The sequence below is a fragment of the Sarcophilus harrisii genome, chromosome 1 (genome assembly GCF_902635505.1).
Source record: "Sarcophilus harrisii chromosome 1, mSarHar1.11, whole genome shotgun sequence".
NCBI lineage: Eukaryota > Metazoa > Chordata > Mammalia > Dasyuromorphia > Dasyuridae > Sarcophilus > Sarcophilus harrisii.
Genome location: NC_045426.1, coordinates 491,819,074 through 491,844,759, shown reverse-complemented (window position 1 = coordinate 491,844,759; position 25,686 = coordinate 491,819,074). Strand labels below are relative to the sequence as shown.

Sequence of the window (25,686 nt, the reverse complement as noted above, 5' to 3'; positions counted from 1 at the left end):
CACTTGCCCCAGGAATAGCAAAGACCACATTTAAACCTAATCTTTCCAACTCTGCAGCAGATGCATTTCTTTGTTTTGTTTTAATTTCAAATTCATTTCTTTACTAAAATATCTCTGAAAGGGAAGCCCAGCAGATTATAAGCACCATGAGGGCAGACTGTCCAGCACCTTGCATGGAATAATCAGTAGAAAAGTAAATTTAAATGAATGGAACAAATTTAAACTTATTAAATTGTTGGTCCAGCACCTTGCATGGAATCATCAATAAAAAAAATTTCAATTTATTATATTGTTGCCCAAGCATTATAGTTTCTGAGACAATATATTGTTATTTATTCCAATGTTAGAATAACATTTTATTTGAGTTTGACTTTCCAATTCAGTCTACTATCATACATAGTCTACTATCAGGAAGTCTACTGAGGATTTATGCAGGAATCGAGATTGACAAGAATTTTATAAGAAGGAAGAGAATGATTGCTAATTTTTGTGCAAATGGATGAAATATTCCCATTTCCCTGACAGTTATTATTTCTTGGTGTCTAACCTGATACTTTCTTTTAGCAAACAGCATAACACTATGGATTGGGCATCTTCTGGTTTGGATCCAGCTTTTGACCATGTGACCACAGACAGATGACTTAAACACTCAGATCCTTAGTCCTACAATGTTATTGTCAGACTCAAATGAGACACTATATATGAAAGTCTTTGCAAGTTTTTTGTTGGTCTATGTCGGCTAGTGTTCTGTGTTGTCACAGCTCTGCCCCTAGTTGTGTGACTATAGTTTTCTGTAGCTGTCAGTTTTTATCTTCCATAAAATGAAGAGGTTCAGTTATCTCCATGGCCTCTTCCAGCTCTACAAAAGAGTAATTTATTTTCCTATGGAGATGTGTCCAGGGTTTTTAATGCAAAGGCACAAGAATAGCATCAGAGGAGCCTTTGGCAAGCTTATTTTCAAATGGATTTGGAAAAAAGGAACAAGAAGCATTCCCCTCATTCTCAGCATGAAACATTTACAACTTTTAACAGGCTATTGAAAGCCAAGAGCTCCAGTGCAGCGTCTTTAATAACTTGCTGTGCCAATAAAGTTTTTAAAGTAGGAAGTTATAAACAGACAACACTTAAAAACAAAATACGGGCACTGAAACAGTTGTAGGAGGGATGCTCTCAGTTGTTCCATTTCTGATAGATCATGATAGGGAGTAGAGCTGTGATTTCACTGACTTGTGGATTTCATGGTGAAGAAATCCCTCCATTAATGAAAATCAACAACTTATAGTCTAAGAGAGCTGCCTTTAGCTCTGAGAGAACAAGTGTTTTTCCTGAGGTATACAACTTGTGTATGTATGTGAAAGGTGGGACTTGCATCCTAATCTTCCTGGCTCTGTCCACCACATTTTGTTATCTTTGTACTAATGATTCTGGTTGTAATAGCTGACAATTATATAGTACTTTAAAGTTTGCAAAGTACTTTATTTTTAATTTTTTAATTTATTTTATTAAATATCTCTTAATTATTTTTTTGCTTTCAACATTTACTTTTCATAATATTTTGATTTCCAATTTTTTCTCCCTCCCTCCTTTCTCTCCCTTTTCCTCAAGATAGCAAGTAAACTGAGATAAGTTATACATGTACAATTATATGAAATAGATTTACACATTAGTCATACATTTAAAAAGGATCAGAACCAAAGGGGGGAAAACCACAAAAAAAGAAAAAAAAGTGAAAATAGTCTATTTTGATCTGCATTTAGATTCCATAGTTCTTTCTTTGGATGTGGATTGCATCATGGTTTTTTGGGATTGTCTTTTATCATTGAATTGTGAAGGAGAGCTAAGTTTATCAAAGTTGATCATAGCACAGTGTTGGCTGTTGCAGTGTACGGTGTTCTCTTGGTCTGCTCACTTCACTCAGCATCAGTTCATGTAAGTTTCTCCAGTTTTTTTCTGAAATCTACCTGCTCATCATTTCTTATAGCACAATAGTATTCCATTACATCATGTACCACAATTGATGGGAATCCCTCACTTTTCAATTCTTTGCTATTCTAGTACAAAATAGTTCATGCACATTATCTCATTTAAGCTTCCCAACAAACCTTTGAGGTCCAAAGCAGAAATATATTCTCCATTTTATAAATGTGGAAACTGAGGCTCAGAAAGATTAAAACACTATTATTTGGTATTAAATGATAAGGTATTTGCACTAAATTCCTTCACAGAGTTATAGTCAAAAAGATACTTTATAAAGCCTTATTAAAAGGCTAAAGCAGTTTGAGATTCAATTAGTGTCATGAGAATGGAAATATCTAAGTAAAGAAAAATGGGAAATGCCAGCTTTGGTAATTTGATATGAAATATGGAAGGACTTGATTCTTATAAACAAACATAACTTTTTTTTCTCTACCTAATTTATATGTAGCAGGAAACGCCAGTAGGGCATTTAAAAACAATTCAGAATTCATCTTTGATCAAATGAGTTTTACTTCTTTGGGCACATGGGAGTTCTTGCATGATATTCTTTCTTTGTGTATGATTTCACTGAATTTTATATAAAAAAACATTGAGAATTTTTGGTTATTGCCAATTTCATTTCTTTTGTGGATGAGGAAGGGAGAAAAGAAAATGGGAACAGATCTCCAGTTTAGGCTGTGTTAGTGATTATAAATCGATTTTGAGTTGTGAGATGACCAGAAGGCTACATACAAGACTGTTCCAGCAGAGACCACCAAGTTAGCTGGAAATTAAAGACAGATGAAAACAAATGAGTTGGAAAATGCCCATACGCCTTTCTCTGAGTTGACATAAAATGCCCCAGATATGAAGCAACATTAATCTAGGCGAGTGACACATTTCACTTCTGCTTATTTGGTGTCATGGATAGAGAGCCAGTTTTGAAATCAAAAGACGTGGGTTCAAGTCCTGTCTCTGACACACTCAGACCTACATAGGTAGGCAGAGTTTCTCATTGGGGTTTTCCTTATACTAAAATCACAGGTTCAGTTCTTATCTCCTTCCCCCACCTCCATTTCTTATTCTCTTTGTCTCTCAATATGTCCTATGCCCTACAACCAAAACCATATATAAAGAAGCAATAAAAAAAAAGAAGCAATAAATATGATTTCAAAAATGAGGAAAGGAATTAGGTTTGGGCGTTTTCTTGTGTTGGGGACGGAGAAAAGTTGAAGTACTTAGAAATCAAGTATTTAGAATTTTATGTGGAACATCCAAATATCTGTAGAAACATCTTATACATGATATATTTTATCAAAGATATGACTAGTTAAGAATCAGTTTCTTCATTTGCTTCATTAATTCCATTGGTTTTCATCTATCGTGGGTGTTTTTGCTTCTTTATCATCTTTTCAACTTCTTTTGCAGTGTTAATCTATGGCTGGATACCTTCATCCATCCCCCTTTGGTGTAATACCTGGGATGTCAAGGGCAAATGAGTCGGGTCTCCAAGTCACTACGTTTCATTCTCCCTGTCTTTGCATAATCATCGCTTTCCCCTCATTCAATTCTGTGGCCTCCTGTTCTATGAACAAGACACTGGCTCCAGGAATTTTCTGCCTAGAATTCCTCCTTCTTTAACTCCATTTAAATCACAAAGAAAATCTCATCTTTTATAGGAAGCTTTTCCCAGCTCTTCTTAATTCTAGTATCTTTCTTCTGCTAATTATTTCAATTTATCCTGCGTATCATTTGTTTATATATTTATTTCTTTACTTGTCTCTCTCAGTAGACTGAAAGCTCCTTGAGGACAGAAACTGACTTTTGCCTCATTTTGTACTTAACACTTAGCCTGGTACCTAGTAGGCACTTCATAAATATTTATTGGCTAACTATTCTATTTAGCAAACAGTGATTAAGAATAATGGCTCAGAAGAATTTTTTTTCCTGTTCTACTTTCCCCAAGAATTCAACAGTAAGGAAATATCTTTCCAAAAGGCAGAGTTGAGAAGCACCCTCCCTGGTCCTAGGCCCTGAATTAAAATTCAGGAGTAAAGCATGAAGACATTAAAAGGCAAAAAACACTTATAAGTTTCCTCCTGGATGGACTTGTAGGAAGCCATGGAGTTTTCCCGAACATTAGCTGGGCCAGGGTCACACATGACCATTATGTGTCAAGACTTAAATCCAAGTCTTTAAGTTACAAGGCTCATGTTCTTTCCACTAGCCACAGTTTCTCAGATCAAAATAATATAATGAAAATTTTTTTAATGCTATTTGTCAGTCATCTTGTTTTAATAAGGATGCCCCTAGAGGACAGAACTGAATATTAACAGTTATACATAGTAACTACCTTAAAGCAGTCAAGTTTATAGTATTCCCTAATTGCCAGTGATTAGATTTATTATCTAGCATATGACATTAAGGAGATAAATCTCTATATAGTAAAAAATTAAAAAAAAAGATTTTGAGCCTCAACTAATAGACTGTTTCAGCAGTATTTGATACAGAGAAGATTAGGGAAGCTGCTTGGCTCCTCCAGCCAGGATCTCGGAGGACATTTCTGTATTTTAGATGCATTGCCACAACTCCATTAAGCATCTATTAAACACTTTTTACATGCCAGACAAAGTTAGAGATAAAGAAGTTTTTTTTTTAAAAAAATCATCCAACCTTCAACTTTGCAGGTTTAGAAATTCAGTTTTCACAGTTTATAAGGGCTGATCAGATTCTGGGGACCAGTTTAATTTATTGTTAATTTTCTTGTTATTGTCCATTCATTTTCAGTTATGTCATCCTCTTCATGATTCCTTTTGGGATTTTCTTGTTTCAGCTTATTTCTTTTTTCAGCTTATTTTATAGATAAGGAAACTAAGGTAAACAGATTAAGTGACTTGCCCAGGGTCACACAGCAAGTGTCTGAGGCTAGATTTGAACGCAGTTCAGGGCTGGTGCTCTATCCACCAAGTCACCTAACACTCACCTATATAGCTCTTACCTTCAAGGTGGGCATTTTCTGCATTTTTTCACTTGAGGATACATTCAGAGAAGGTAAGGGATTTGTCCAGAGTGCATAGTCAGGAAGTGTCAAGGCCAAGATTCAACCTGGGAAGGGCTTTTAGAATGCCATTTTCTGACTTGCCCAAAAATGCAGGAAAAAGCAGGTAAAGCCATGATTGGAACCTGTATTCTAGCTCTGCTATTTTCTTACCTACATGACTTTGTTTTTATTAGTTAACTTCTAAATTTAGAATTTTTTAAAAAATAAATTCTCAGATACATTCTCCATTCATCTAATTTTACATTGTACCACTCAGTTCCTGAAAATGCAAGAGAGAAATAGAGAATAACTGAGTTAGATTCCAGTGAACTAAGAGGATAAGAAGCCAGACTTTGAAAGAAGCAGGAATACACGTTTAAAAAAAATTTCAGACATTAGCAAGCACCAATTAAAATGAGTGCTTCCCATGTACAAAGTAGAACAGAATAAGAGGATTGTACAAGAAATTGTAAGTCTTAATTTTGTATAACTTGTTTTTTATTTTTTACTTATATAATAACTTTTTTCAAGTGTATAAATAAAACTCAACTTTTTGCTAAACATTTTATTTTTCCAATTACATTTAAAGATAGTTTTCAACATTCACTTTTTATAAGATTTTAAGTTTCAAATTTTTTCTATTTCCCTGCCATCCTCTCTTCCTAATAAGGCAGATAATCTGATAAAGATTTTACATGTGCCATCATGGAAACATAATAAATTCAACTTTTAATATTATCCTGATTATCTGTGATTCTTTCTGCCATTTCAAAAAAACCTGCTTCAATGACCCCCTTTTCTTTCTCTTCTTTTTCTTTCAGTAACTCCATCCCTAGCTCCCTTCTCCTCTCTCCTACTGTTCTTCTCTTTAGAAAAGAAAGCCTTTTTAACAAATATACATAATCAAACAAAATAAATTCCTTCATTGGTCATCTTTAGATATGTATTAATGCTTCTGTAATTTGAGTCCTCTTGAATCTTTATTGTATTCATTTTGTTAAATATTTCCCAATTATCTTTTAACCTGATCAATTTTGGGGTCAAATTGAGTCAAATGTTTGACACTTTTGTCTTATAACCTCACAACTCATTAGCCTGGTCCACTCATTTTATAGATTAGGAAACTGAAACCCCAAAGTAGTTACATAATTTAACCAAGATCATATAAATAGTGACAGGCAGAATTTGAACTCAAATCTTTGGACTCCAAAGCCAGTCATCTTTGCAGTGTACTTTTTTTTTCTGATCTTTCCTCCTCTTCCCTCCCCCTTTGCCTTTCTCTTTCTTTTTCTCTTTGTCTCTCTCCTTCCTCTTTCTTTCCCTCTCTTTTTCTCATTCTCTTTTCCCCCCCTCTCTCTTCCCTGACTCTTCTCTCCTTCCCCATCAGTCTTTCTCCTTCCCTCTCCTCCTTAACTTATCCTCTGTGTCTCTCTCTTCTCTCTTTTTTCTCTTTTCCTCTCTTTTCAGTCTTTCTCCTTTCCTCTCCTCCTTAACTTTTTCTCTCTCTATCTCTCTTTTTTCTCTCTTCTTCTCTTTTTAGTCTTTCTCCTTTCCTCTCCTTAACTTCTTCTCTCTCTTTTCTCTCCCTCTTTTCCTTTTTCCTCTTTTCTCTCTTTTCTTCTCTCCCTTTTTTCGGGCTTTCTCTTTTCCCTTCCTTAACTTCTCTGTCTCTCTTCTTCTCTCTTTTCTCTCCCTCTTTTTCTTTTTTCTCTTTTCTCTCTTTTTCTCTCCCTCACTTTTCAGTCCTTCTCTTTTCTTCCTCCTTAACTTTTCCTCCATATGTCCTCTTCTCTCTTTTCTCTCCCTCTTTTCCTTTTTTCTCTTTTCTCTTTTGCTTCTCTCTTTTCTTTCCCTCTTTTTCTTTTTTCTCTTTCTTCTCTTTCTCTTTTCCTTTCTTTTCTCTCTTTTTCTCTCCCTCTCTTTTCAGTCTATTTTCTTTCCTCTCTTTAACTTCTCTGTCTATCTTTTCTTCTCTCTTTTCTCATCTTTTTTCTCTCTCTTTTCTTCTCTCCCTCTTTTCAGTCTTTCTCCTTTCCTCTCTTCCTTAACTTCTTCTGTCTGTCTCTCTTTCTTCTTCTCTCTTTTCTCTCCTTTTCCTTTTTCCCCTTTTCTCTCTCTTTTTCTCTCCCTCCCTTTTCAGTCCTCTTTTCCTCTTCTTAACTTCTTCTCTGTCTGTCCTTTTCTCTCTTTCTTCTCCCCTTTTCCTTTTTTCTCTTTCTCTCCCTTTTTTCCTTTCCTTTCTTTTCTCCCTCTTTTTCTCTCCCTCTCTTCTCAGTCTATCTCTTTTCCTCTCCTTAACTTCTCTGTCTTTTCTTCTCTCTTTTCTTGCCCTCTTTTCATTTTTTCTTTTCCCTTTCTCTTCTTCTCTCCCTCTTTTTTCAGTCCTCCTTTCCTCCTCCTCCTTAACCTCCTCTCTCCCCACGACCATCTGAATCTGGTATTCTTTTTGCTACAAACATGTACACGTCCTTCTTATATCATAGAAGCTTCCCTGTTGTACTTCTCTGTGCCAACTTGGATTATTTTTCAATAACAAATATTTTTGAGGTAGTGTTTTTTTTGATGTAGAGGCTCCAGAGAGCTCTTTAGCTGATCATTTAAATAAACCTTTATGAAAGGAGCCGTAGAAAACAACTGGGAGTGACAAACAGAAATGAAATTGGCTTGTACAGCATCTGAACAAAATAGTCATCATGTCTATATTAAGGCACTCATTTTAGGAAAAGGTCTAGTAAGAAGTTTCACAACAGGATTTTTTCCTCCCAGATAACAGCAATAAAAAGGATGGTAAGTGGTTCATCTATAAAATCAGAAAGATTGAACAAAATGACTTTCAAAGTTCCTTCCAGTTCTTTATCTATAATCCAGTGTCTGGTGCTTTAGAAAGAGTAGGTTGACTGGGTCCCAAAGAGATCTCTTTCCAGTGGCAAATTTTTTTTTATTCCTTATTACGTGATTAGTTTCTAGAGATCAGTCAGTAAGCATCTATTAAGCACCTACTGTGTGTCCCGATGCTAAACTCTAGAGATACATAAAAAAAAAGTCAAGAACCATCTAAGGAGACTTGTGGAAGTGACATTCTCAGTAAGACTTGCTTCGTCTTGTAGGCTTTTTGGTCCGGATAGTTTTCATTTATTTTGGAATGGCTAAAACGTAGATGTGCAGAATCCATTTGTGGGCAGCTCGGTGGTGCAGTGGACAGAGTGCTGGCTCAGGAGGCAGGAAGCTTGATCTCCCTGAGATCAAATCCAGCCTCAGACACTTACTAGCTCTGTGACTCTGGGCAAGTCATATAACCCTGTTTGCCTCAGTTTCCTCATTTAGAAAATGATCTGGAAAAGGAAACGGCAAACCAGTATTTGTGCCAAGGAAAACCCAAAAGAGTTAGCAAAGAGTCAGACATAATTGAAACAACTAAACAAGAACAAGGTGAACCCTGAAAGCCTTGGATTACAAGAGGGAGAAAATAAGGAGATCCTGTTCTCCAGGATGCCCTGCGTTGCTTTTTGGTGTTGTGTAATGAGCAGCACGGTGGCTCCGTTGGGGTGGACAAAAGTATTTTCTTTGGCTTGTCCTCCTCAGGGATCTGAAACTGGATGGAGGACGACAGTCTGCTGGAGCTGTGAGCTTGAAGGAGATCATTGGCCTTGAAGGTGTAGAGCTGGGAGCAGATGGCAAGGTGAGAAAGCTCGGCTTTAAGTGGGGAGTTTCCCACGGGCCTGTCCTGAAGCTGATGGAGCTAGCAAGGGTCGGGCCTGTCAGGACAGGGCGTGGGATGCTAATAGCAAGTGGGCCTTGGAGGGACCGATTCCTGAGTCTCCATCCTTGGCTCTCCCGGCCCCACCAGCAATTTTGCAGCACACTAATAATTCCACAGCAGTACTGTTTGAGTTCCCAGAGTAAATTATCTCTCTTCCCCCTGCTGTTTATAACCCCGTGTTCAACACAGCCCAGGAGCACTCCTCCCCCTTAACACGCTGCACTTGAGAATGTAGTGATTAGTGGTATGAAGATATTCATTAGGAGGTAATGCAAGCAAGCGGCGTCCCAGCTGCCTTCTCAGTGTCAGCTCAGGAAATGTGATACTCGGCCTGTTCTCTGGCATCCCAAACCGTGTCCCTGGGGGTTCGGCAGGACCTCTGACTGGCTCCACACAGCAACAAGCGTTGGGTAGAAGGGTGGCCAAATTCTTCCATCACCGCCGAATCAGCGTGCCATTTGGGCCTGCCAGATGGAGAGCTAGAAGGGAAAGAGAAAGAGACTTGGGGACATATTTAATTCTCCTGGGCTGCATCCCGTCCAGTAGCTATAAATTCTTCACAAAACCACCTTCTGAGGGTGATAATAGGTGTTTCTTCAGTGGTGAACATTTTACCTTAGAAGGGGAGCTTTCAGGTGTGACCTTTACAAGGAATATGAGACCTGGGAAATGAACTCCTCAGGTAGCCAGTCAAAAAAGTTCTTGGGATCCCATCTCATTTAGTACCAAACTCATATTACGGTTATTTTTTATTGTTTTTTATTATTTATTTATTATTTTCCCTGCCTAGTTCCTTTAAAAAGAAACACACTTGATTTACTAAAACTGAATTTATGTGTTTGGAAGGAAAAGATAAGATGATATTAAATAACATATAAAGGGCATCATGGCATGGTTTCTGAATGTTTGATAGTTTATGGAGTGACTTGAATTCAAATTCTATCCCTGAGACTTATTATCAGTCTGGGCAAATCACTCAATTTCCTGGAACTTAAATAAGTCATAGATGGGCTTAGATCTCTCTGAGTGGAAGGAGTCCACATTGGGAGTCTCCTGTGCTGGAAAAAATCTCAGCTCCTTTGAGTGTTGGAATTATATATTAAGTAGCATATGGCAGACATCTCGTTATGTGATTTATTTAGCTTTAAAAAAAAATATCCCACCGTCTCCTTGGGACTACTGTCTCATGTTTGCCTGGTCTGTCTCCATCTTTTTTAGACTGTTTCTTATACCCAGTTTCTATTACCCACCAATGCCTTCGGAGCTCGGAGAAACACCATAGACTCCACTTCTTCCTTCTCCTCCCAGTTTCGTAACGCCAGCCATCGTAGTCTTTCCATAGGAAGGGCAAGCAGCAGTACCCAAGGGAGCATCGACACAGGTAACTTTGGAGCTCTGGCTCTTGCCCTCAGCTGGTAACTTTCAGCCCTTTTTTCAGTGTGACTTCCCCTCGGGTCACTAGAACAGAATGAAGTACAAACAAGGTCAAGTGTGAACGGCTCCTCCTTTGGGTTGTCCCCACTGTAGGAACTGGATTGACTTCCTGAAGGAAATCTTGATTACTTTTAGCTTGGTCAGTATGAGCCATTGTGGGGAGATTGATTTATGAGGATCGAGCTCATTGAAAAGACATATGATTTCCATTCCTGCCCATTTTTAAATAATTTTTTATATATTTTTATGTATAAAATATTTTATATTTATATTTTATATTTTAAATTTTATTTATACTTATATTTTTTAATTTATTTCCTTACACCCAGATATGAAGTACAGTTCTGTGTTTTCTTCTGATTATTGTCATGGGCAGGTTCATGACACCTGGGAAAATTTACATACAACTTGCATGAATTAAGAGGAATTTAAATGGATCCATTACCAAAAGGGGATGAGCTTTACTGTCATGCACAGGTCTATTAGAATATGAAGCAGGGGATCCAGTAGGGAACTAAATGAAGGGAACCAACAGTAAATCAGGTTTCACTCTGAATTCCAGGTAGCTTTCTGTTAGACTTTCAGGGCCATTAATGACTCCTCTGTGTACATGTCTCTGTGTGTGTGACCCCTAGGTAGTGACCTGGGAGATTTCATTGATTATGACCCAAATCTTTTGGACGATCCTCAATGGCCCTGTGGCAAGCACAAGCGAGTTTTAATCTTTCCTTCGTACATGGTGAGTAAATCTGCGGGAGTGCCAAATTAGGCCATTTCTGTGACTCTGCAAGCCTCCACACTATTAGCCTTACTAAAACTTATTGTGGAACATGGGAAGAAGGGTCAGCTGTGGGACCAGCATCTGCTTTCCTGGACCCTCCTCCACCTGTTCCCCCCCGGGAAATAATGTTGAGATTAGTGCCTCTATAACATACAGCTTTCTGACAAGTTAAGAAAGCAGCACTGAAAAAAAATTGAAAAATAAAAAATAGAAAATAAAATAAAAAAGAAAGCAGCACTGGCTGCCGGTTTGCTCAGTACGCCTCCAGGACTAACCCACCCCAGCTCTGCCTTGGGGAGTAAAGGAACTTACACCTGAGTTAGCTCACAAACATGGTAGCCAGTCATTCCTTGCAAGAACCCAGAGCCCAAGGCCAAAAGGTAGAATAAATATGGATGGATGGGCTGATCCCCAGCCAGCGTTTCCTCTTGGAGCAGTTTTGTTACTACTGGTGCTTCCTGGGGATGTCCACATGACCACAAACAAATCAGATAAGACAAAAAATTTGCTTAGTTAGCCCTGCTACCAAATTGACCCCAACTATTTAAATCCGCCACATCTAATCCTATTTCAGTGAGGGAGTACCAGGTTTCCACCACATACACCCCTTCTTTTATGGGCTTGTAGTTTCATCAGTGTAAGAAGTTCCACATATGGCAATATCTTTGGGCAGCTAGGTGGGATAGAGTGCCAGCCTGCAGTCAGGAAGACCTGAAATCAAACGCAGTCTCTGACAGTAGCTGTGTGACCCTGAGCAACTCACTTAACTTTGAAGGAAAATGATGAACTACTCTAGTGTCTTTGCCAAGAAAATCCCAAATAGGGTCAGACATGACTAAACAACAATAAAGGAAGTTTCTCATGTAGAGATACCTTTACCAATAGGTAACTGGTCAGTGAGTGACCTGAGGCATTATACCCAGTGTCATATAGACCAGAGCTTCCTAATCTTCTTCCACTTGTGAACCCTTTTCACCCAAGAAATTTTTATGTGACCTGGGTATAATAAGTATATAAAGTAGGTATAAAAATCAAATATTTACTGATAATAAAGCATAAATAAATATATTTTAAAACAATCCTTTGGTATAGTTATAATTTTATCATTTATCAAAGATGAAAGCAAATTTGCAAACTAATGAGGTAGATGTGCTTGTTCATTTTTACATTAAGAATTCAGTCTTGATGTAATACTTGATACTGCAGGATGTAGCATCTAACATTTTTCAGAGTTGATTGACATTTTGATATTTCTCATATTCCGTTATACAACTTTACATGAGATCACGACCCACAGTTTAAGAAACTTTGATGTAGATTATTGACTTATATGTGTCACAGGTAGAACTTGAACTCAACTCTCAGATACCAAGCAGCCTCTTTAATCAAATGTTTATTTCTAGCTGTCTTTATTCTTCTAAATGGGAAGTCAAAAAGCTCTCTTCTCTCCTGATTGCCACAGTTTGGATGAATTTTAAACTGAAGCCCCGAAAAGTAATCCTGCAATTTTCTGAAGAAATATGGCTCCCCCACATTTGGACTTTTGTTTAAAATGTTTTCCTTGGATTCATGCAAATGGCACCTACCCAAACATCCTGTGAAAGAGCAAAGGGGAGATTTTTGAATTGACAGAATCACTGGGGCTGCTTCCAGCGGCCCTGTGCTTTGGGCCCCCAAAGTCCCAGGAGGCTGACCATGGAAATGACGAGTCCAGACACCCAAGATCCAATTCTTTCAGGAAGGGTGTGCAGCATTAATTACCACATTTCTCCAGTGCCCTGGGGGAGGGGACTGAGTGCGAGCAGAGAGTCTGTCCTGGACATTCTGTACTTTGCGCACAGCTCTGGTTTATAATTAAAGTTTCATTAACAAGTCAGCATACATCATTAGAGCCTGCCAGCTGCAAATCCTTAGACTTTTTTTTTTCTTCCTCTTTATGGGTGTGGGGAGCAATTAAGAGGAGAAAGTGAGCAAGAGAGGTGAGATAATGCAAACAGACTTAAAACTCATTCATTCACAAAGATTTCTAGGTCCTTTACATTTCTGGGCAGAAATCCCAGTTGTGTTGTTTTGACATCAGGGAGAGAACAGCCTAATTTAATTTAAAATGTCTGTAGGGATCACTGATTTTCTAGTGATGGGTTTTTTGTTTGTTTGTTTATCTGAAATCTCAAAGAAATCTGCAGATTTCCTACATAATATATTAGATTTACTTACCTAATCCAGATTCTTAAGTGTCTTCCTTTTCCCTTACTGTATCCCCAACACACACACATACACACACACACACACACACACACACACACACACACACGCTTTAACTCAGGAGAATACAACTCTGAAAAATCTTAGATGGTCTGCATCCTGCAGTATCAAATATTACACCAAGACTGAATTCTTTATGTAAAGATAAACAAGTGCATCCACCTCATTAGTATGTGAAAAATAATTTTTAGTAGGAAACACATAGCATTAATTGTATAAAGTATATGGCTCATTAAAGAAAGACCTGCAACCAGATTTCCTTGCCTTGGGAGGCAGGAGACTTTGCTTCCCCAGAGAGCATTGAAAATAAGACTGATGACAGGTATTTATATACGTGGAGACAGGTGACTGGACTGAATGACTTCTTGAAGGCCTCTTGCTTTTTTGATTCTATACCAAAATGATTACTATACTTTTATGAATTGTGTTTTCTGTCATTTAAAACAATATCATTCTTCTAAAAAGAAATGCACTACTTAAAAATGAACTTTAAAAGACTTCATAATCTCTACAGTCTTTCTCTGTGCATTTTCCGCAGATTTTTTAAAAACTCATTTTGTGCTGCATCTAACATTGTGACTTTCTAAATGACATTCCAGCCATAGCTTGTGGCATAAATATTTGAGCCAGCATGCATTTTAATTGTGTGCAGATGTTATGAATGTAAGGCGTCTCTCTTGACTCCTCACTCATTCCAGGAAATTAAGTGAATGGAAACACTACAAGAGAGCTAGAGCTGCGGACAGTTCGAGACACGCTCTTTCTGTGACAAATCAGGGAGTCATTCGTCCCGTGTACAACATTGCCCACTAATTAGAAATGGCATGACTAAAACTAAATGGGCAAAGCTGGGTCTGCCTCTGATGCTCTTGCTCTTGCAGAGTTATTTCAGTGATGGAAAATTGCATAGTGATTGTCTTGGGGGAAAGGGGATGAGAGGAAAGGAGCACATCTGTATTCATAGTAAATCCAAGATTATGTTTTTCGTTTCTGTTACACAGAAATGGAATACTACGCAGTCAAGAGAAAGTAGATGAGTCATCCTTTCACTTTGTCTAGTGATTTACCAACCTCTTAGGGAAATTGATTAAATGCTTAGAACAACTGAACTGTCCATCTGTTCATCGCTAACTAGATTTAGTAAAGGACCACTGCTCTCCTTAATTACCCTAGCTAACATGGAGCATCTGCTTCCTCAGTGCCTTTCGGAGCCTGCTATTTAGATGGAAATCAGACAGTTGCAAGTAAAGTAAAGTGATTTTTTAGCTTTTTGTTGAATCTTAATGATTTCAGCTTTTTATTGAATTTCATCAAAATTCAGAATTTTCATTGAATTTCTTTGACTTTTAGAAGCGACAACCCCCACTTTTTATATGTGAGGAAATTGAGGCTCCAACAAATTAAGTGATTTGCCTCAGATTAAGTGGCCAAGTGCCAGCGTGGGTAGAGCACTGGAATCAGAAAACTTGAGTTCAAATCCAGACTCTTATGATGTGACCCTGGACATATGACTTTAACCCTTTCTGCCTCAGTTTCCTCATCTGTAAAATGAGCTGGAAAAGGAAATGACAAACCGTACCAGTCTCTTTGCCAAGAAGACCCCCCCAACAACTGCACACACAATTAGTGGTATGAGATGGATTGTAATTCAAGTCTTCTGACTGCACACACAATTAGTGGTATGAGATGGATTGTAATTCAAGTCTTCTGATTCTTGGTCCACAGTCTATCAGCATGCATCTTTGGAATATCCACCAGAATAGTCTGGTCCTGATGATGAAGGTGATGATGTTTAATGATAATAATTAGGGATATGTAACTAAATGTTTAACAACCAGCTTTCCAAGAGGGGAGATGTACATAAAACATACTTTTAAATTAAGGTGCATTATTTAATCTAATTCTCTAAAACACTTTCTATTCTGGACAGTCAACATATGAATAAATCAGGCCCTGATTTGTAACCTTTGCCAATTTTGGAGGTGTAAATATTCACAATCAAAATTTAACATTTAGGTCTTAAATATCAGTGTTGAGTGATCTTGAGCATATCCCCGATAACAACTCACATTTATATTGAATTTTGGCTCTCCTGCCTTAGAACTCTAAGCTAGCTTTCTGTCTATCACGTCCTGCTGCCTTTTGTCCTCATTTGATTGAAGAGGAAAAACTAAGACTTTTACAGAGTAAAGGACTAAAGATAACTTGTGAGAGCTATTACTCAGGCTGAGACCTGTTGAATTCAGAACTGGTAGCAAGATAACCAACTAAAGATTTGTTGTTGTTGTCGGTCGATTGTGTCTCATTCTTTGTGACCCCATTAAGGGTTTTCTTGGCAAAGATACTGGAGGGGTTTGCCATTTCCTTCTCCAGCTCTGTTTACAGATGGGGAAACTGAGGCAAACAGAGAAGTGATTTGCCCAGGGTCACACAGCCAGTTAGTGAGGCTGGATCAGACTGAGGTTTTCCTGGCTTTAAGCTTAGCACTCCATCCAATGAGCCTCCCAGCTGCCCCCAACCAAACAGCTTCAAAAATTCAGAGACGGGCCACGTGAGTGATGTCCACAGAGCAGACAGAGGAGAGGGGCAAGCTTTTATTGGCCTTTTCACTGAGACACTTACTGGAACCTCCAATGCTGGAATCTGTATTCTCCATGCCGGTGTTACGGAATCAGAGCTGAAACTCTGACCACCGACTGCCGGGATGTCCTGACTCACCAAGTGCTGTTAGTCACACCTACGAGATGTGGAGGGGGAGGAGCTCTTGGCAGCCTCGGTCCTGTCTCCACACCTCCTGTCCGGGGTTCACCCCCCCACAAAGACTCTCACTCACACAGGGGACGGCCTTCTGGCCCTGGAGTCTGAAAGCTCCTCGGAGGCCATCGGCCATCAGACACAGCGAGCCCAGTGGGTTAATGCCTTACAACATCGTTCTATAGTGACTGTCTAAGGCAGGGGTTCTCAAATTTTTGTTTTCAGTATCTTTATCCTTATTAAAATTATTGAGAATTTCTCCAAAGCATTTTTGTTTATCTGGACTATATTTATAGACATTTACCATATTGGAAATAAAAACTATTTTTGAATTTGTAGACCCTCTAAAAGGGTTTCCGAGATCCCCAGGATTCTTTAGACCATACTTTGAGAATCACTGGTCTAAGGCAAGCTCTTAATGGGGGTCTTCCTGATTCCCAGTCAGTGCCCGCCCATCCACGGGCTGCCTCCTGTGCCAAACGGTGGGGCACACCTGTGCAGGTTAGGCAGGAGGCGGCTTTGCAAAGCTGAGTTGCACAGGTAACTTTGGGCGGGGAGAGCTTCCTTGGATAGGAGGAAGGGTTTTGCTTGGTTGGTTTTTAAAAATAAATTCTTGGTGCTTTCACATCTGTGTGATAGCTGTGGGATAATGTCCAGCTAAATAAACAAGTTGTGGTGACAGAAATCATAATTCCTATCCAACAAGGTAGCTATAGATACCACTATAGATATAGAATATATATATGTATATGTATACATGTACAGAGAATACATACATATATGTATGTATGTATATGCATATATACACAGAGAGGAATATCTATGTGTGTATATATGTGTACATGTGCATACATACTTGTACACACAGAGGAATAACATGTGTTTGTATATATACACAGAGAGGAGCATATATACACATATATATACATAAACAGGAATATAGAATACTATATATACATACGGAGGATTATATATACATACATATATACATATATACACACAGAGGAGTATATATAAATATGCATATAAATGTATATACACACATATATGTACACACCCAGAGAACAGGAAGGTTCTCCTTTTTCGAATTGTGTGTATCTGCTTATTTTATGTTTTGGAAGATCTCCTCCTCCCAACTGACCTTCCCCCTCTTCCCCTTAATGCAGCTGTGTACACACAGCTTCCTCGAAGCCGGCCAGCTGCTGGAGAGTGCTTTTACATGACCTCTCCCCCTTAAAAGCAGAAATGCCATCTCTGCAGAAATGCAAGCTTGCTTTGGCCAAAGCCAGCCCCATTCATCACACCGTCCAGCTGGCTGTTGCTGATGCAGGAAAAGAGAATTGCTCTTTCTTCAGGGATTTCTATTCATTTTAGAGGCTGCCTGTAGGAAGGGCATTCTATACAGCGGAAAAGTGATTATTCAGGAGGTCAAAAAGCAAACTATTTAATCAACTATCTGACTTTGGGCAAAAAAAAAATGAGTGTTACAATATATAAACAGTAGGAGAAAACAAATAAGAGGAAATTAATCTGATTCTTCCCCTTTAGACACGTAATTCTTCTTGGTTAATCAGCTCATCAATAAATATTTACTAAGCACCTACTATGTGGCAAGCACTGCACTAAGTGCTAGGGATACAAAAAAGACAATTCCTGCCCTCAGCTTACAATATAATGGGGGAGACGCAACAAATATATGCAAAGTAAGCTTTATAAAGGATAAATAGGAAATAATTAACAGAGGAAGCACAGGAATTTAGGGGGGTTGGGGAAGATTTGCAGCAAAAAATGGGGTTTTAGTTGGGACTTAAAAGGTAAGACTTTTGGAAGCTAGTTTTGATCAGAGCTCCTGTGTGAATCAGTTTTACCTTTTTAAAATACCTTTCCCAGTAATTATTCCTGGCTTCTAAAAGAGCCATCAGGAGCTATGGTTTAATAAGTTTCATAGCCCTTTAGGATTTGGAGAACACTCTTAAGGGTTTTATCTCCTTTGATTCCCACAACATTGTGAGATAGTCGCTATGATTTTCCCCATTTTCTAGATGAGGAAGCCAAGGCAGAGTGGTGAGTTACTGGCCCGCCTCACACAATGAGTAGATTTGAGATGGAACTTTACGAGACATGTCTGCACCTTCCGGGGATGCTGGTCCAAGAGAGAACCGATTCACTGGATCAGTGTGTGCCGGGACCCTCTGTCTTCCTAAATCATTGACTCTTGTTTAATACAGAAGGGGTTGCTTACCTGCATCCTCAAGAGACCACGATAGGCCGGCCTTAGTGCTAGGGCAGTTTGCTGATTTTGCCAGCCTTAGGGAGGAGACTGAGGCTTCTGGTGAAAATAAACTGCTGAGTCCCATCCTTGAGCCTTGCCAGGAAGCAGAGGTTGATGCTTACACAGAACCCACTAGAGAAATTAAGGGTACCACTGTGACATAAAGGAATTAAAATATGGGGGTATATGGCATTTTATAGACAGTCCAGTGTCTGAAGGCTAATGAAACATCGATAGATAAATGGAAAGTTAAACTGATACTAGTTTGACTACAGATTGTTTTGGGATCATTGGTGGACACTATATTTGAGGCTGAAGACAATTTAATTGTTCAATAAACGTTTATTAAGCATCACTTACACTTAAGCAGACTGTGGTAGACACTGGGATACAGGTGCCAAAAAAATCAAAAGATAGAGTCTCTGGAAATTTCAAGAGACATAAGAATACTTTTTAGAAGAGAAAAATAAAGTATTTTTTTAAGTATTGACAATTTAAAATTGAATAAATATTTAATAAATGTCTACTATGTGTAAGGGATGAGGAAAGATATCTTCTGTGAAGAAGGTGGAATGTGAGCTAGGATTTTAAACCTGGATAGAATGTTAACAAACAGAAGTTTGGGAGGAGAGGGCCTTCCAGACAGAAGAAACAGTGTGAGTAAAGCTCTAGAGGTGGGAAACCTAAAATGTCTTTTAATGTGTGTAGATTATAATCCAGTTTGGCTGACAGGAGAATATCTGAACTGGAGCTATGAAAGAGCATTAGCTATGGCTAGCACCATGGACCAGAATTTTTAAAAAATAATGCCATTTTAAAGATGTCCAAGGGATCATCCATACTATCTTGTTATTCTAGAATAGATCCTGAATCTCCAGATTTAATTTTAAGTATTTGCTTATAATTTAAATCTCTGGGAGAAGGAAAGGGTCAGGTAGTTGGATTTTTCAAACAGATATACAACCAAAACAGGGAAGGACCCTGTTGCATTTAATGTTTTTAATGGAAAGCAACCTGAACTGGAGTCAGTTCTATTACATCATTGCTTAAGTAAATTATCTCCCTCTGTGCCTTAATTTCTTTATATGTAAAGTGAGAGTATTGATTTCTAAGATACTCTGAATCATCTGATCCTGTGAATTCTTATTTATTTCCTTCCCTCTCTACTCCAGGTAATAACACCTGAAATAAGATACCTGGGTTTTTTGTTGTCCCTGGGAATGACTAATTTTGGGAATGACAGCTTTGCAGTCAGAAAAGTCATAAGCAGGGCCATGTTCCCCTCAGAGCTAGAAGGAAGTTTAGACATGATGCAGGATCATCACCACCCTCAGTGTACCTTCAAGGTATACTTAACCAACACCTGGGCCCTTCTGTGCATTGCACACTGAACATCATCAGCTGGACTGTACTACTGGCTCATTTGTGGGATCCATCTCATTGGTGAGATTCATCTATAAAATGGTGTGGAATATCCCTGGAACTTGTTCCAGAGCAGGGGGGGGTGACCTTGTGCTGCAGCTAGCGGATGGGGTGTGTGTCCCAAAATTGTGCCTAAATGCCAGACTCCTGATCAGACCCTGTAAATGCTACTGGCTCTGGGCTTGATCCAAGTTTGAGTGAAAGGGTCCCAACCCTTTCCCAGGAGCCCTCAGAAACTGCTCACACTGCCATCTTTAAATATGGTACCTCTTCTCAGGCCCTTCTCCCCATCCCATCAAAAAAGAGAAATACTAGGTTGGGTCTTCTTGGCTAATTGCTGCCCTCTAAATTTATGTCACTGAAAGACCGGTAGTGGCTGGAAATAGGGGAAGCAGTTTTAGAGAGAATTATTTTCTTAGCTAATAGACGTTTTCCCAGGAATTCTTTCACCATACCCCTGAGTATTTCTGTTTTCCAGAATTATTTTTTCCAGGAAGATTGGGGGGTGGGAAGGGTGCTTATTGTCTGCTAACCAATCTCATTCCAATGGGGGAAAGGTCTTGTTATGTCAGAGTTTTTCCTGATGGCCTTTGAATTTCTGATTAGAAAGTAGAGGGACATTGCTTACCCTCTGCTGACTTCTGGACTTAATAATCCCAGAAGGGACTTTTCTCACTAAATTTGATCCCCTTTCCTTTAGTTAACTAACCCTTCCTATCTTTTAAAAAGTCATGTATAGGGTAATGGATAGAATTGGGCTTGGAGTCAGGAAAGCCTGAATTCAAGTGTAATCCTGAGTAAGTCAGTTAATCTTGCAATATTCCCAAGAATTTTCTAAGACTAGCAACTGATAGTGATCTCTGGTGTCATAAGAGAGTCTTCACTGGGAGTTCCCTTTGCCATTGAAAGACTATACCATTCATTGGTATAGTCTATCTGTTTGTCTGTCTATCAATCCATTTCTCCATCTGTCTTTCTATATCCATCTATCTATCCATCTGTCCACCTATCCATTTATCCATCTGTCCATCTATCTACGATCCATCTCTCTATCCATTTATCTATCTTATCTTATCCTTTCTTATCTATTTCTATCTTCTATTTTATCTACATCTATTATCTGTCATCTATCTCTAACATTTATCTTCTATCATATTTATAGCCCTCCATCCATATACAATATAGTTATATATTTATGTATCTTTCTACATTTGTATATTTATAGGCATATATAAAAATACATAAACATATTTATTAATATTAGGGCAGCCTCAGTTTCCTCATCTGTAAAATGAACTGGAGAAGAAAATGACAAACCAGTATCTTTGCCAAGAAATCCCAGATGAGTTCATCAAGACTTAGTCATGATCAAAAAATGACTGCCTATTTTTGTTTGATACTAAAAAAAACAGAAGGCTAAAGAAAAGATGAGCTTTTCTGGTAAGGATATTTGAAGGTAGCATGTATCCCACACCTAGGAAATAACATGTCATTATTTGCTCCTGGCCACAGAATTTTCAAGCTTGATGTCTCTAAAATGCCAGGCGTGTCCCCGGACCCCAACAAAAGTACTATGCATTCACTTCAAGAAGAGAGCTCCGTATTTTAGGAAAGAGAAGACTTGGTTTCACAATGAATCAGTAGCAAGATGGTCTTCTGGCTTTCAGCCAAGCTGAGCCATCAGTCTACCAAGAACGACTTGTGGGGAGCAAGTCAGATTTGGGTCTTGTTTTACTGCCTATTTCCTAAATGAAAATCTCATATCCTGTCTAACCAAGAACGTATTTGTCAAAGATTAAATAAAGCACATTTTTAGAAGGCAGAAGGAAATAAACCACCCTAAGTGCCCATTGCATTGTGCCCCAAAGGGAAGTACACACTTTTTAAACACAGAATTTACCTAAGAATGACTCAGATCTCATTTAGAAATCATTTTGCTTTGATCTCCTAAAAGCAAAGATTGTGCATTAGTAGCCCATGTGGACTTTGTTCTCCCTTGTCTCAGGCCCCTGGCCTAGTTCTTATCTGTGTTTTTTCATTGTTTAGCAATTAAGGAAATTTTAAGATTTAATTTTCCTAACCAATTTCAAGCCAATTTTTGACTAATTTACCTTAAAAAAATTGTTTTTTTCTAATTAAAAATAAACATTTACATAATTTTTTTTTTTGGATGAAAAGTAGTCCTGAATGCACGATCCCAATGTTTGGCCCATAGTAGGTGTTTAATTAATACTTGTTGATTAAATGAACACAGAAATGGCTGCATTTTGAGTGAGCTTCTTCTCTGCTACGTTACAGACCACAGTCATTGACTACGTGAAGCCTTCAGATCTCAAGAAAGACATGAATGAAACCTTCAAGGAGAAGTTTCCTCATATCAAATTAACTCTCAGCAAAATACGAAGGTACCGTGCAGATTAACATTCCTATGGCATTTTCTGTGACATAGCCCCAGCTTACCACTAAAATCAGTCAGATCTTTTGTGGGCTGATAACTAACTCCCTGCAGAGAAAGGGTTAGGAAAAATGTCTTTTAAGTAAATGAGTGGTTCTGTGGAAGCTCTGATCTGGAGACATTGTGCAAATTAATTTCTAGGGAAGGGGAAAAAAATGAGTTGTTTTGCTTTCATCAATACTACCTGAGCAATAAGAAAAATGGAGTTGGCAGGTAAAAGATTGACAGTAAATGTTGCCACCTAGAAAACTGTGGATAGTTCAAGAAAGAACAAGCAATGGATCTATGATTTCCTTGGTAGGAGGAAATTCTACTAATTCTGATCAATGCTTAGTCTTAAACAGATTCCTAAAACATAGAAAATAAAATATTCTGCCTAGAGGTACATGGCCAGTGGGTTTCAGGCAGAATGGTCCAGAGGTGAAACTAACAAAATAAAAAATAGAAATATGCAGCCACCCAATTAGCCATAATTTGGTCACTTCTTATATTTAGCCATGTTTCTCGAGATTTATTTGGGTTCACAGTACGATCAACAAAATCAGCTGAAGTAGCTCTACCTATAAATCTCAGTAACACCAGTATTTTAATTAAGTTTGGTTTGGTTTGGTTTTGCAATCTACAAAGTTGCTTGTTCATGTATGCACACACACAAACACATTTTTATTATAGTATTTATCTAACTTTCTAATTGATCCACATTTTGCTAGAATGTCCCCTATATCATCTTGAAATCATGTGCCTGTATTAGTCCAGCACAGGTGTAATAATGACATTTATCTAAATCACAAGGCTAAACTAAAACAAATACTCATACCCTTTTATCTTGGACCAAAGAATTTTTATAAATACAAAAGGTTCAATTTTAGAATAATAGCTTTTTAGCTCTGGCCAATAATTGAGATAACCATTGGGCAAAACTTCTACTTAGTACTAAGGTTTATTTTCTAGCTTAATTTGATTTAAATATTTTGGCTTCTCTAATGCTTTCTTGCCCCTCTTCACTTTGATCCAGTTCATTCCTTGTTTATAAAATGTCTGCCATTGTTAGGTTTGAGTTAATTGCCCTGAAGTTTACTCCATTGTCTGCTTTATTGTCTCTGTCCTGCCTTCTGTTTTCATCTTCCTATAGGATAATATGACAGCACTGAGCTGTTTTATCTAGGAAGAGTTTAAAAGTCATGTCATCTCCCATTTCTACATTTTAAGTATGAGGAGACATGTCTATTTTCACCTTGTCTTTTTAGTGTTTCCTCCTTTGATGCACAAAAAGGTTTCTAAGTTCTGTCGATCAGGTCTCACTGGAACAACTTTAATCTTGTTTTAGGACAAATCTAAGTGAGTTCAGTAAGGCTTCTCAACGGGTTGGCCACAGGATAAAATATGTTTTTTTGGCTACAGAAATTCTCTCAGGTTGTCCACCAGCAGGCTGAGAACTGGTCTTCTGCAGATCAGTGATGCACAGCAGCTAGGTAGCACCATGGATAGAACCCCAAGTCTAGAGTCAGGGAGATTTATCTTTCTGAGTTCAAATCTAGACTCAGACATTTACTGGCTCTGTAACCCTGGGCAAATCCACTCCAGTTCGTTACCCAAATTGGGTCACAAAGAGTCGATGCTGAAATGATTGGACAACAACAACAACAAAAATTGTCCTGCTAAAGAAAATATTCACACTTCTGAAATCTGTGGTCCTTGAAGTATCAAAGTATTAAGTACTTTCAATGATATTCAAAGGAAATTTTCTCCATCTGGAAAGCAAACAGCCTTTGTCTACTTTGAGAAGCTGGCCCTCAAGGAGAAGCTAAACAACCAGAAGCTTTGTGCAGGGGCCTGTGTACTGCTAGCTTCCAAAATTGGAAGTGACCTCAAAAAACATGAAATCAAGCACTTAATTGATGTAAGTGTGCTTGGGACCCAATAGCTGGTGAAATTGGTGGTCCTTGAAGTACTCAAAGTATTAAGTACTTTCAGTGATATTCAAAGGAAATTCTTTTCATCTGGCTAGCTAACAGCTACATATCTGTGATCCTTGAGTATCAAAGTATTAAGTACTTTCAGTGACACTCAAAGGAAATTTCCTCCATTTAGATAGCTAACGGTTACATAGGACCTAATACATAAGTTCTAGAGGGTGACTTGAGGTTAAGGATGCAACCAATAAACATCAGAGATAGAATTGCAGTCTATTTGTTTTTAAGGGAAGAGCCCAACTGTCTATGCACTATATCAAATTGTCTCTTAATTTCAGTAATGGAAAAATGAATGCATTAGTATTGGCCCTATGAATCACATTATTAACAATAATCATACTAATTCTACAATAATAAAATCATAATAATAACAGAAATACTACTAACAATAACTGCTATTTATCTAGTGCTTTAGGTGGATAAAGCCTACAACATGTATCCTCAGGTAGGAGGAAAAAGCCCTGGTTCTGGAATCAGAGGGCGTAGGTTCCAGCCCCTCCAATGTCAGCCTATTTATGTGACTTTCCAGTAACATCCAGAGTTTTGATTTTCTCTCATGTAAAAATAGGGTGGACATGATGTCCCCTCAACTCCCTTCCAACTTTAGACCAGTCATGCTCACAATAACCCTTAAGGGGTCCAATACAAGAATGGTTATGTATATTTTATAAATGCTTTCTTCACTTAATAGGCTAAAGAATTCCCAAAGATGGCCTCTGTTACACAGTGTCTTTGGAAGGAATCTGAGAAAAACTTTCAGAAATCAAGTTTTTCAGTCTTTGCTCTTTGCCAAGTGATCAAGTTCCAGGCTGCTAACAGGTTATGTTTCCTTTTTCCTTTCTTTCTCTAGTCTGAAGCGAGAGATGAGGAAACTTGCACTGGAGGATTGTGGCTTCGAGGAGCCCACCGTGGCCATGGCCTTTGTCTACTTTGAGAAGCTGGCCCTCAAGGGGAAGCTAAACAAACAGAACCGGAAGCTTTGTGCGGGAGCCTGTGTACTGCTAGCTGCCAAAATTGGAAGTGACCTCAAAAAACATGAAGTCAAGCACTTAATCGATGTAAGTGTGCTTGGGACTTAATAGCTAGTGAAGGGCCCATTTTTAGTTTGGTGAGCATCCATCCAAAGGATTCTTTAGGTATTATGAAATCATCTTAAATCTCTATAGAAACCAGAGGAACCTGTCAGATGGATTGCTTTACCTGGGAATAAATAGAAAAGGACCTTTTTTCCCCTCTCTCAGCAATGACAAATATTTATTTTTTCCCCACTCAATAGTATTTTTTTCCAATTATATGTAAAGATAGTTCTCAACATTCATTTTTATAAGATTTTGAGCTCCAATTTTTTTCTCCCTCCTTTCCTTATTTCTTCCCTCTCCAATATAGCAAGTAATCTGATATAGGTTATACATGTACAGTCATTTTAAACATATTTCTATATTAGTCATATTGTGAAAGAAAAATCAGAACAAAAGAGAAAAACCACAAGAAAGGAAAAAAAACAAAAAAAAATGAAAATGGTATGCTTTAATCTATATTTAATTTTCATAGTTCTTTCTCTGGATGTAGATGGC

General features: G+C 38.2%; 1 protein-coding gene and 1 long non-coding RNA gene across 4 annotated transcripts in view; one reads left to right on the top strand and one right to left on the bottom strand.

The window, feature by feature from the left end:
• The window catches only part of CABLES1 (Cdk5 and Abl enzyme substrate 1), a 139,142-nt gene that overhangs the window by 109,513 nt on the left and 3,943 nt on the right, over positions 1-25,686 (top strand). For both annotated transcript variants that reach the window (XM_031946531.1, XM_023496206.2), the window contains 5 exons: positions 8,579-8,675; positions 9,975-10,137; positions 10,826-10,929; positions 21,983-22,089; positions 24,963-25,170. In XM_031946531.1, coding sequence (XP_031802391.1) covers positions 8,579-8,675; positions 9,975-10,137; positions 10,826-10,929; positions 21,983-22,089; positions 24,963-25,170 — 679 coding nt within the window. The remainder of the gene's footprint in view (positions 1-8,578; positions 8,676-9,974; positions 10,138-10,825; positions 10,930-21,982; positions 22,090-24,962; positions 25,171-25,686) is intronic.
• Positions 9,065-25,686, bottom strand: part of LOC116420599 — a 39,603-nt gene continuing 22,981 nt past the window's right edge. The window contains exons 3-5 of one of the 2 annotated variants that reach the window (XR_004230965.1): positions 18,233-18,394; positions 10,007-10,214; positions 9,065-9,235 (exon numbers count right to left, since the gene is read on the bottom strand). This is a non-coding gene — a long non-coding RNA (uncharacterized LOC116420599). The remainder of the gene's footprint in view (positions 9,236-10,006; positions 10,215-18,232; positions 18,395-25,686) is intronic. The other variant, XR_004230964.1, reaches the window with a different exon arrangement.